Source organism: Rhinolophus ferrumequinum, chromosome 24 (genome assembly GCF_004115265.2).
Source record: "Rhinolophus ferrumequinum isolate MPI-CBG mRhiFer1 chromosome 24, mRhiFer1_v1.p, whole genome shotgun sequence".
NCBI lineage: Eukaryota > Metazoa > Chordata > Mammalia > Chiroptera > Rhinolophidae > Rhinolophus > Rhinolophus ferrumequinum.
The window spans coordinates 22799645-22811196 of record NC_046307.1 but is presented as its reverse complement, the minus strand read 5'-3'; the positions used below and the strand labels follow the sequence as shown (position 1 = coordinate 22811196).

The 11552-nt window shown below is 55.6% G+C and overlaps 1 protein-coding gene across 10 annotated transcripts in view; it reads right to left on the bottom strand.

The window, feature by feature from the left end:
* Positions 1 to 687: 687 nt before the first annotated feature.
* The window catches only part of SYNPO (synaptopodin), a 63249-nt gene continuing 52384 nt past the window's right edge, over positions 688 to 11552 (bottom strand). For all 10 annotated transcript variants that reach the window (XM_033096016.1, XM_033096019.1, XM_033096018.1 and 7 more), the window contains 2 exons: positions 8450 to 10809; positions 688 to 3468 (listed from right to left, as the gene is read on the bottom strand). In XM_033096016.1, the coding sequence (XP_032951907.1) occupies positions 2788 to 3468; positions 8450 to 10809 (3041 nt within the window). In that variant the 3' untranslated portion in view covers positions 688 to 2787. The remainder of the gene's footprint in view (positions 3469 to 8449; positions 10810 to 11552) is intronic.

Genomic DNA, 11552 nt, shown 5'->3' with positions numbered 1-11552 from the left:
CTGTCCAAGGGCATGTTTCTGACACCTTCTTAGGCAGAAGCCCATACTCTGCTGTGGACCACTTGTACTTAGCTTCCTGCCCCTCAGGTACCCTCGCCAGCCTTGAGCTTCTAGAAAGGAAGGTGAGGGAGGTTCTGAGGGCAGTCTTGATCGGCCTTACCTAAAAGTCGGGCCACAATCCCCTTCTCTAAGCAAGTGATACCCTCATCAGGAGAGAAGCACCCTTGATGGTCTGGGTCCTGAGCTCACTAGGGTTGCCTGGACTTGGACATGAGATTCTCCTTCTGCCTGGAGTCCTGACCTACCAGGAGAAAGCAGCCCTAGAGCACTGGGCTCTGACCCAGCTCGGCCCTGCCCACTCTAGTGTCAGTATCTTGTGGTCAGGACCTAGATAATACCACCCTGAGACATCACCTAGCCCAGCTCACTCATGACACAGATAGGGAAACTGAGGCCTGGAGAAGGAATGAGCTTACCCAGTAGATGACAGGGCCAGGACTTCAACCCAATGACTTCTTCTATGGCCCAGAGTTTTTCTGTTGTTCCCTTTCTCTCCTCATGGTTGCTACTTTTCAAGCTCCCATCCCATGTGTGTCAAATGTTCTCATTCACCCAAAGTCCCTATGACTGTTCTATGGTTGGGGAGAAGGGAAGGGCTTTAGATGCAGCTGAAAAAGACCCAGGAGGCAGAAGGATGCAGGAAGCATTTATTTAGGGCCAGAGCCGATTTCTACAGGAGGCAAGAGACAGGACACAGGCGATCTCTAAAGGGTTACAGGAGAGGATTCGGGGAGAAGGCCGTGATAGGAGAGAACAGCCAAACAGAACTATAGCTTCTCAAAGCTGCCTCCTGCTGGCTCTTCGTGGAAATGCAGGTAAAAGTAGATATTCTATGCCACTGCATCAGCCAGTGGCCTAAGAGTGTCTCTTCTCTGAAAGAGGCCTTAGCCCCCGTCTTCCATGATACAAGGGACCCTAAAGCAGGTGGGGACTTTGGTAAATGTGTCACTCATCATTGACTAAGCGGGAGCACCCTCTCATCTTCCCACCAACAGGGCCTGTATTCCCAATCCTTAGGCCTCAGGAAGCCTCTGGGATCACTTCTTTACTCCAAAGCACCCAACCCACCCACTGACTGCCATCCTGACCCCAGCTTTCTCTAGCCTTACCTAAGGGTTCCAGGTCTAACGACACCCTGATGGGTAAGTCTACCCCTAACCCCAAACCACACTGTCCCTCATCTTTGGCAACATCCTGGTATCCTTTCCCCTAGACACCTTTGATCCTCAGCCAATTACAACACCCTTCACCCCCTTGCCCCCCATCCCTGCATTTAGTATCTGAACCTCTAGAAGGCACCACCAGCCAACTCTGGAAACTATAGAACTTAGCCACATTCCTCCCCATGTTCCTCCAGGGGATTGGAATCAGAGCCATCAAGGTTTAAGGGACAGGCGAGGGCCTGCAGCCAGGCCCCCTAAGGTCACTGGGCACCAGGCACTAGCTAGGCCAGAGAGTAATGGGAAAGCGATGGGCAGAACAGTGCCCATTCCTCTGGGCATGATATGGACACTGGGGCTTGTTACCTAAGAGTAGGGTACTTCCTAAGGAAGCAGAAACACAGGCTGACTGGTCTAACCCCTCATTCTAACCCCCCACCAAGCTCACCTGCCTCTGAATTCTGCCCAGCTAATCCTCCATCACTACTTTCCCTCCCTTCCTAATACCATGGAATGCATTTCAGGACTGGAAGAGCCCTCAGAGGTCATCTGAGCCAATCCATTCCCTACTAGAATCTCCTCTATGCATCCTGGCCACTGCTTGCATACGTCCCATAACAAGGAACTCTTTGCCTCCCTCTTTCCAAATGGGCAAACTCAAATTCAGTGCTGTCAGGTAAAGCTATAGAATAATAGATAGCGCCACATCAACCCTGAAAGAGCTGAGCTTTGTTTGAAAGGGCTGCCATGAAAGGACCCAGAAGAAATAGGTGGGTTGGAGGAACCTGGAGGGCCAAGTCTTGGGCCTGGGGGAAATCATCGCCGTACTGACTCTTCTCTGGCTGCATAGAAGATGCACTGGGCCATCTGAGCTGGGGCGGAGAGAAGCATGAGAGGGGTCTGGGAGGAGAAATCTTCCTGCCTCTTCTCTCCAGAGGAGCCAGAGGGGCACCTTGAGCCGGCCTGGGAGACCTCTCTAAAGGTCACCATGATAAAAATAGAGCTTGTCTGGGAAGGGATGGAAAACAGCTGCTCCTGCCTGGGACTTGGTGCCAGGGAGGCGGATGGTCAAGCCAGGAACTGGACAGGGAACTTAGGCCTAAGATCTTCTGAACACACCCCTCATTTGCCAGACTCCAGAGAGCAGAGCCAGGAAGGGAGGGAGGAGTATGGCAGCCTGGAATGCAGCAAGTCCAGGGGTCCATATACACAATGCCCTGCCTCTTCCAAGGTGTGTGTGCGTGTGTGTGTTGATGGGAGGGGGCGTTAAGAAGTTTGAGATTGCTTTGGCCAAAGCCCCATTAAACAGATTCAAAAGCTGAGGGTCCAACCATGGAAGGGTCTTGCCCAGGTTCACAGAACGACTGAATGAGAGAGTTAAGGCTAGAACCCAAGCTTGGATCACTACTGCACCCTCAAGCCCAGAGCTCTTCTCTCTGACCCCTTATCTCCAGGGCTGTCCAAAGAGACCAGACCCCTTGGGGGCTTGGTGCTGGGATCTCCGAAGCCTGATTTTTCTTCCGGCTTGGACATCCCAGGGTGGGGATGAGGTGGGGCAGAGGAGGCATTAGGTGGTGCAGGAGGCCTCGGCGGGGAGGCTGCCACGTTTGAGCCTCAGGCTGCCGTTCCACCCGCGGGGACAGATGTTGTAGCCAAGGATGCCGGGCGACTTGGCCCCGGAGTCCTCAGAGTCGACGGACACGTCGGAGTCCGTGGGCGAGCGGCGGTAGGGGAAGGGCCTGGGCGCCGCCGGCAGCGGGCTGCGGGGGCTGGCGCAGGGCGAGGGCCCGGCCGGCAGCGGGCTCCGCGGGATTGGGGCGAACGTGGCCCCGGGGGCGGTGGCCGGGCCGGGCCGGGCGGGCTGCGGCGAGCGCATGCGCGGCGGCGGCGGCGGCGGCGGCGGCGGCGCCCTGGGCGGGGAGAAGGGCCGCAAGCTCTCGGCGCCGGCCGGCCGCGGGGAGGCGCTCTTGCGCCGGGCGGCGTTGATGATATTTCGCGCCAGGAGCGCCTGCAGTTGGCGGCTGGGGGGCCGCATCTCGGTTTCAGGTCGCATCGGGGATTCGGAGCGCTCGCTCCACGAGGGGGACATGGGCGGTGGAGGCGGCGGCGGCAGCGGCGGGGGGCTGCTCATGCTGCTCCCTCGGCCCGGCTCCCATGGTCCCGGGCTCACCCAGCCGTCCAAGCTGCTGGGGGGCCGGGACGCACCCGGCGTCCAGGGCGGGGAGGTGGGCAGGCTCTCGCGGCGGTCCTGGGGAGAGAGCAGAGAGGGCGAGGGCAGGCATTAGTGCTGGGGTCTTCTATACCGGGGTTTCGGAAGGGGCTGAGTCTGATTTGTCCATTGTAGAGTCGGGGAAGCCAGCGACCAGAGATGGGTAGTATCTGCAGTAAAACGTAGGTGCCCCCACTCTCAGCCTAGATGCTTGAAAAAGCCTGTGCTGCCTGCCCCTGCGCTTAACAGGGAGGCAGATGACTAGTGGTGAAGAACTCGCACTTTGGAGACAGACTCTACTAACTGAATGAACCAGGGTAAGTTGCTTCAGCAGCAGTAGCAACTGGAAGCCTCTGGACTTAGTTTCCTCCTCTGCAAAATGGGGGCCTAATATCATCACGTATCCTATAGGGTTGTTATGAGGATTAAATGAGATAACTCATGTAAAAGAATATTACATGTATTAGAAGATTGCCTGGGAGAAAGTAAGTGCCCACTAGGTGTCAGTTACCATAAAGAAATACTGGAAGGATATACATGAAATTAACCAAAGTGGTTCTGTTAGGAAAAGGGGTGAACAGGGCAGGGTACACAGCCACAAGGGTGGAAAAAAAGGCTTTTACTGTATTACTTTTTATGTAAGTTTAGGTTTTTTGAACCATATGGATGTATCTATTCAAAAATTAAAAACATTGATCATCATTAAAGTTGGACTTAGGCAAAAGGCCTTCTCAGCCCTAATCCCTTGCCATGTTGCTATGGTAACCTCCTACTTTTTCCTTGGATGCCTGGAGCAGGGAGGAAGTTCCCACTGACAGATGGAAACACAAAAGGAAGTTGGGTCATTCCTCCCTAGGCAGCATACTCCTCTCACTGGACTCTGCCTGCATGGGGCGGGGGAGTGGGAACATCTTTGCGATTATAAAGCACTGCTCTGCTGTATACTGTCATATCTGTTTCCTGCCTACTTCGGGGTTTTCCAGTCTACAAGGTTAAGTCTCATCCTTTATCACTCATTAGAGCCTCACAACAGACTGGCGGGGTAGCTGGCATTATCATACCCATTTTACAGTGATGAAGGTGAAGTTCAGAGGTGTAATAACTATCCTGTGTATTCTGCCCTATTAGGAAATGTGTGTGTGTGGTTATCTGCTGCTCTAAGGTTACATCATACTTAAGCCATTTGAACTGGTTTGAAAGTGCAGGGAGTGGGGATCTGTGCCCAGCATGTAACTGCTAAAACATCCAACTGTCCATCCAACCAGATCAGCAATAAACCAGTCTACTCAGGCCCCAATCCAATCCAAATTCAGCACCTGTCATCCCTCTGCATTCGGAACTAGCCAGTCCATTTAGTGCTTCCTACCCGATCAAAAGGTAGGACCATTCATAATGTCCATTATCTCAACCATCAGTAATTAATCAGCCACAGCCAAGCTAGACAGACTCTCATCCAATCAGAATCTAATATTTCCCAGTCAAAAGGAACCAATAGACATAAAGTATATGTTTTCTCCAAACAATGCAGCAATTCCTAGATGAGTCCAGACCCAGAATTTGAGCCCTTTAACCTGAAGAAGAATGCTGTACAGCAGTCTGAACAGATTTTTCATGGGATAATAATGCTGGAATGACCCTTAGGGATCTCCTGGGGACATCCAAGGCCCCAGTCAAGTAGGGAAGTTAAAGCTCGGCCTGGGATCCATCCCCTTTTACTCGCAGGGTCAGAGTTGTGTCTAGGTGAGCCAGAGACACTAGGAGCTGCTCTGTCTGTGCGGCATCCCAGGAAGCTTTCCATCAGCCCAGCGGTGGGAAGTGGGGCCAAGAGTTCCTGATCAAAGCCCGTCAACATGCTCTAAGGTTCCAGAGTAACCAGGGCTCTTCAGCCAGGAGAGTAGCCTGGGGCAGGGGCAGCTATGATAACCGAAATCTCTAAGGGTTGATTGTGCCTTTGGTGGCTACAAGGAGAAGGCCAGCGCCAGCGAGTGGAAGGAGTAACAGGATTTACTTCTCAAGCCTGGATTGAATGTCGAAGGCAGTGGTGAACAGCTCCTCGTCATTTGGTGGTGGGCCAGAGTCTGACCTCATCGGAACTGCCATGGCTGGGGACTGACTGTGTGTGCAGAGGAGGAGGTGGGGTACACGATACAAAAAGGCTGTGGGAAATCAGAACTGTTCACTTTCTGACAAAGATCTCAATGCACTGTGTGCATGAGAACTCCGTGGAAATACACCTGGGTGAAAATTCAGAAGGCAGCACCCACTTAACTCAGCACCAGCCGCAAAGAAGGGCATGTGTGTGGGGTGAAGGCATGAGTAGAGCAGAGTCAGACAGAAACTATCAGCGACTAAGCAGAGCTAGCTTCCTGACCACCTGATGCTATCCTTTAATGCATGGAAGGGGAAACTGAGGCCCAGAGGTGGGAAGAAGTTGTCTAAGGTCACACAAGGAGTCAGGTGCAGATCTGGGACTAGAACCCAGTTCTTCTGACTCTCGATGGCAGTTTGTTGTTCTCCACCAGAGGCAGAAACTCAGTGTTTTCAGGAGGCAGGTGGGGACGGACATGGGAAATGGCCCGCTTTAGATAGTACCTAAGGCGAGGAGGAGGGGACCTGACGAAACTGGAAAGTGCATGCTCTGGCTAACGGCATTTAAATCCCACATTTAAAGAACTCAAACTTGCACCATGAAAGGTGGTGGGTTTTCCCCATGCTCCCAAGTCTTTTTGGCCAAACTCCGAAAGAGAAAACAGAAGAACGTGATTTCCATAGGGTTCTGGTTCCTGGGGAAGAGAGGGCAGCCCTCACTTCCAAGCCAGCACGCATCTGTCCCCACTGCTGATCCAGACACACAGCCGATGCAGGCAGCACCGAAACACACCACACGTTCACACACAGTACCTGAGCAGTCCCACCCTACTTCCCAGGCCAGAATCGGAGGTGGGAGAGAGACCTGAGCACCGTTCAGCGAGCGCGAAAGAAAGAAAGAAGCAAGACAGATTTGAGGCAGAGTGTATTGAGAACAGGAGAGGAAACAAAGTCGGGGAAGGGCTCTGCCAGCCTGGCTGCAGGAATTGCTGGATAGATGGTGGGTTCTTCCATTGCTGGCCCTCGAGAATTGAAGGGAGCAGTGGTCTAGGGGCAGGGGCTTTACTCTGTTCTGGGAGCGGCCCGGCATGAAGGAGCTGAGCTCACTCCCGACTCCCCCACGTGTGCCCCTGTGTTCTGGGCAGAATGAATTCACTGGGAAGCCACCCCCTGTTCCCATGGAGATGAGCCTGGAGATCACGAAAACCGCAGGCTCAGCCCGGCATGGGCACCGCCTCCACCACCCTTCTTCCCGCGGGGGAGCCCAGAAATAGGGCTGGGAAAGAGAAAGTGGGTGGTGCTCGGTCAGCCCCAGCCTTGGGAAGTTTCCATCTGAATTCTGCCTCTTGTGTCTGTATTCTCTCATCCCCACAAAGCCTGGTTTTGGGGGGCTGCTACCCATCAAAGGTGTCAGAGGTGGTGAGGCTCTCAGACTATCTGACTCAATAGCCTCACTGTATTACGAATAGGAAAACTGAGACCCAAATATACACGTGGAGTCAGTCTCTTACTCCCAGCCTTTTCCTCAAAACCTTAAAGTCTCCGTCCTGTGCCACTGAGCTGCTGTGCTCCTGCTCCAGCCCTTGCCATGTCCCCACTGCCTCTAGGCAACGCTGTGCCTCAGCCATCCCAGCCTACGCTTCTGAGCCCCTGGCTCCTACAGCAGCTCATTCCAGCTACGCCTTCCTCAGGATGCTCTTGCAGACATCTAACCTGCATCTGTACTATGGCAACTGCCCATTTCCTTCCCCTCTCTTCCCAGGGGACTGTCTTATCACTTACAAGGCCTTTCTCCCAAAGCACCAGCCTATCCACCCAATCCTCACAAATTGTCACGGCTGCTAGGGTCCCTATTGTATAAATAAGAAAACTGAGGCCCAGAAAGGGAAAGTGACTTGGCCAAAGTCACACAGCAAATGGGAGGCTGAGGTGGGACCAGAACCCTCCTCTCCTGCCTTTCTCCCTGTGGCCCCTTCCATTGTACGAAGATAGCTGCTCTAAATCGGGCAGATCTCAGCTGAGGTTGAAGCCAAAACAGCAATGGATACATGGCTAGGGGCCTCTCTCCTTGCTGCACATCCACATCTGCACATCCTCCTACAGAGCTCTCCTGTCAGGGATCCCTCCCCTAACCCAGAACAGTGAGGGCAAGCCAGGTAGAACCAGGACGGAGGTCTGGGATGAACTGTTTTAACTGTCCCAAAAGCAGAGCCAGGTGTTTGGAGAGGGCATGGAGGCAGCTGAGTAGCAGGGCAGGAAAAGCGTCAGGCAGCAGTGGTGGGCTAAGTCATCATCCAGCAGAAGAACCCAGGAGAGGAGAAAATGTGGAGGCCGAGGCAAAGCTCTCTGAAGCAGAGGAGAGGAAACGGTGTCTAGAAGGCAGAGGTGGAAGAGACAGACCCGTGGAGGTGAGAATCCAGCAACAGGCAAGAAAGATGCCAGGAGTTGAGGCCACAGTGAGGGTGGCCCCATGGGGGAAGCTGAGGAGGCAGCCCCTTGGCTGGCTGGTTCCACAGGCACTGGCAGGCTCTTTGCTCCAGAAGCCCCTTCTAGGCCATTCCCCAGCAAGACGCTGGCATCCCTACAGCTCACGAAGGCCAAAGGAACCCCAGCCTCATCAGGGACTGCCAGGGACTGTCTCTCCATGACCCGCCTCCCCACATAGTAGCAGACTTCACATCCCTCAGACATGGAGTTCCCTCGTGGTAGGGAACAGGCAGCTGCAACTCAGAGCGGGGAGGTGACTTGCTTAACATCACAAAGCTAGCTGGTGGCAGCATTAGCCCTTGAGCCCTGAGTCCACACTCCTGGCTCAGCCCTGTGACACTTCCTGCCACATCTGCTCTCCATCCTGCCCTCAGAGACGGGGCCCTGACAGGCAGTGGGATCCCTGTGGGGTCCATTACTTGAAGCAGAAGGAAGGCTTCCACACCTGAGCCTCGATCCCAGCATTCCGGGTGGAGAAGGAAGGCCTGGGGGCCTGCTTGGCTCGGGGGGACCAGGCCCTGGAGGGAGACAGGGGGGAGATATCACTGCTGTAGGTGGGGCTCATGGTGGTGGGCTGGAGGCCATCCTGGCCCGGGGCCGGGTAGAGGCCTGGGGAGGACCGGGAGGGCCGAGGCAGGGCAGGTGACCGAGGGAGGGTCGCCTTGGGCAGGCTGGGCGCCAGGTCCAGGGAGCTTGGCTTGGCGGGTGAGGCGGCTCTTGGAGAGGCCTTGGCAGGTTCCTTGATGGGAGACAGGACAAAGAGCGAGGGCCGCAGCTGGTACGGTGGCTGCGGCTGCTTGGTGGGCTCTGGGCGCAGGACTCCATTCTTAGGCAGGTAGCCGTGGTAGAGGGAGGCAGGCGGGGTCCGAGCTGGGCTTCGGGATGCCACGCGGAGGCTGCCAGGGGCATTTATGGAGTACTTCCAGGATGACGGCAGGGACATTGTGGGTGAAGGGCAGCGAGCCAGGTCAGCATGGCCCGAAGACTCGATGACGTACTTCTCCATGCGGGACTGGCGGCGAGCGTAGAGCTCAGCCCCCTTCCCAGAGGCCTCGGACAGGTTCTGGTTGGGTTTGGGCTTCGGTTTGGCCTGGATGCGTGGGGACTTGAGGCAGGAGGCCCACTCGGGGAGAACATCCTCGGTCGCGGTGGGGCTGGCTCTGTCCCGGGGCGCTGGCTCCTGCTGGAAGTTGGAGGCCTCGGCTCCCAGCGCAAAGGGTTCTTCCTCCAGGCTGGCCTCTCCCTGGTCCCTCTGCCTCCGCTTCTCATCAGCCGTCTGTACCAGGTCCAGCAGGTCTGGGTTCGGGGTCACCTTGGGCTTCTCCACGAAGGTGAACATGGATTTCCGGCTGCCCCTTCGGGCCATTGACTCCTCCAAAATGCCCGTCTTGCTGGTGGGAACCACCTGGAGAGCCAGATGGGAAGGCTTAGGGTCAGAGCTGGGGTACAGGGCAGAATAAGAGGGGGGAGACCTAACCCGGGAAGCCAGAGGGGCTGTGGACAAGGTCTCGGCATAGGTGGGGGGTGGGGTGAAGTTCCCCAAAGGGCGTCTCTCCAAGGCAGGGCTTCGCTGCGCCATAGGCCTCCTCTCCACCATGGGGCTGTGGGACATCACGTGTCTCTGTGGTCGAGGGCTCCTGTCTGCCATGCTGTGGGACTGGGGAGCTGGGGCCTTCCCCCCGAGATGTCGTCTCTCTACCATTGGGCTCCGCTCCATCTGGCTGGAGTTCCCTGGTGCCTGGATCCCAAAGGGCTTGGCCGTCCTGTTGACCACGGATGGGGGCTTGGCCAGCGTGAGGTGGACCTCGCTATACAGCTTGGTGGGTGTGGTGGTGACAGTCTGCCCAGCTGTCTCTTGTTCAGCTGCTGCTGCTGCGGCACTGGGCTGGACATCGATGAGCAGGGAGCTGGACGTGAAATCGGGGGCTGGGGGCCCCGAACTGGAGATGGGAGCAGCTTCTCTGGAGAAGGTGGTGGCAGGTGGAGCTGATACCTTCTCAATTAGGAGTGTGCTGGATCTCGCCTCCACAGCCAGCTCCTGGGGTGGCCCGCTCGCACACAGGGTGCTGGGCTTCGAATCTGTGACTGTGCCATTTGATGGGAGTTGTGCGTCCGAAGAATTCTGTTGGATGCTAGAAAGCGGCCTGCTCTGAGGGGTCACAGCTGCCGGTGGGTTCTGATTAACATCTGTGGCTGGCGGGCTGTGGTTACTGTTAGAAGCTGGTGCGATGAGTGTGGCACTGGGTGAGGGAAGGTTTTGGTTGACATCTGCAGTTGGGCTGTGGACCTCAGCTGGAGGCAGGGTTGGTGGGGTCTGCTGGGCTTCTCGGTTCTGGGACAGGTGAAGCCCATTGGCCATCAGCAGGGCTGCATTCTCCTTTAAATAGACCACCAGTGGTACCTCTTCCTCCTCACTGGCCACCTTCTCCAGGTGCCGCAATAAGCTGGCTTCCTCTGAGCACCCCTCCATGCCGTGACCAGAGAGCCCTATGTCAGGGCTCTGGCAGTCAGGGTTCCTTGGAGGGTCGGGCTCGGGGAGTGAGGTGGGACTCAGGCTGAACCCTGGGGCATGGCCTGTGGGGCTGGCAGGGGGCACTCTGAGGGACTCCTGGATGAGCTTCTGTCCCCCCCTCCGGCCGTGGCTCTCCAAGGTAAACTCGTTCACCCTCTGCCGGCGCCTGTTGAAGAGCTGGACACCGCGGGAGTTGGAGCTGGGAGGGGTGGTCAGCTGGGCAGCGATCTGCTGGCTGCGAGCCTTGGCCTCTTTCAGATCCTTCTCGGTGAGGCTAGTGCTCCGGCCCAACGCTGCAGGGAAGGACAGGGGCCCAGTTAGCAAATGGGAATGCAGAGCCATGGGGCACACAGATAGTCAGATGGTCACCGTACCCTCCTACAGAGGGTCTTTTCCTCTGCATTTGATCTTTACTCACTGTTTCCTAGAATCCCCGCTACTCCTAAAGATCCTCAACCCAACCATCATGGCCCAACTCAAATGCCACCATCTTTGTAACTCTTTCAGGATTAAGTGGCCCTTCATGTGGAGTTCCCCTGAAGGTTGCTGATACAGCACTTTACCAAACTCAGGAAGAACACCTCACCCAGCAGTCCAGGCTCCACTGCAGCCCTGACTCCTTTCCCACTAGGCACTGTCCTGCTGGCTTTCTGTGCCTTGAAAATGACAAGTTGGTTCCTGCCCCAGGGCCTTTGCACTTGCTGTTCCCTCTGTTTGGAACAATCTTTTCCCAGGTGGCATTCCACGTGGATTCCTTCTTGCTACTCAGGACTCACTGGAATGTTACCTCTCTGGAGGAGCCTTCCTCTTTTCTATCGTCTGCCATTATTTTATTTTCTTCATGGCATTGGCCACAATCCAGGATTAACTTCATTCCACCTGTCCTTGTTTATGATGTCTCCCACCCGGAACATAAGCTCTAAGGGGGCAATGACCTTGATTGATTTGTTCAGCACTCTACCCCTGCCCCCTAGAATAGTGCCTAGCATAAAGTGGGCACTCAGTAAGCATGACTGAATGCATGACCGAATCCCCG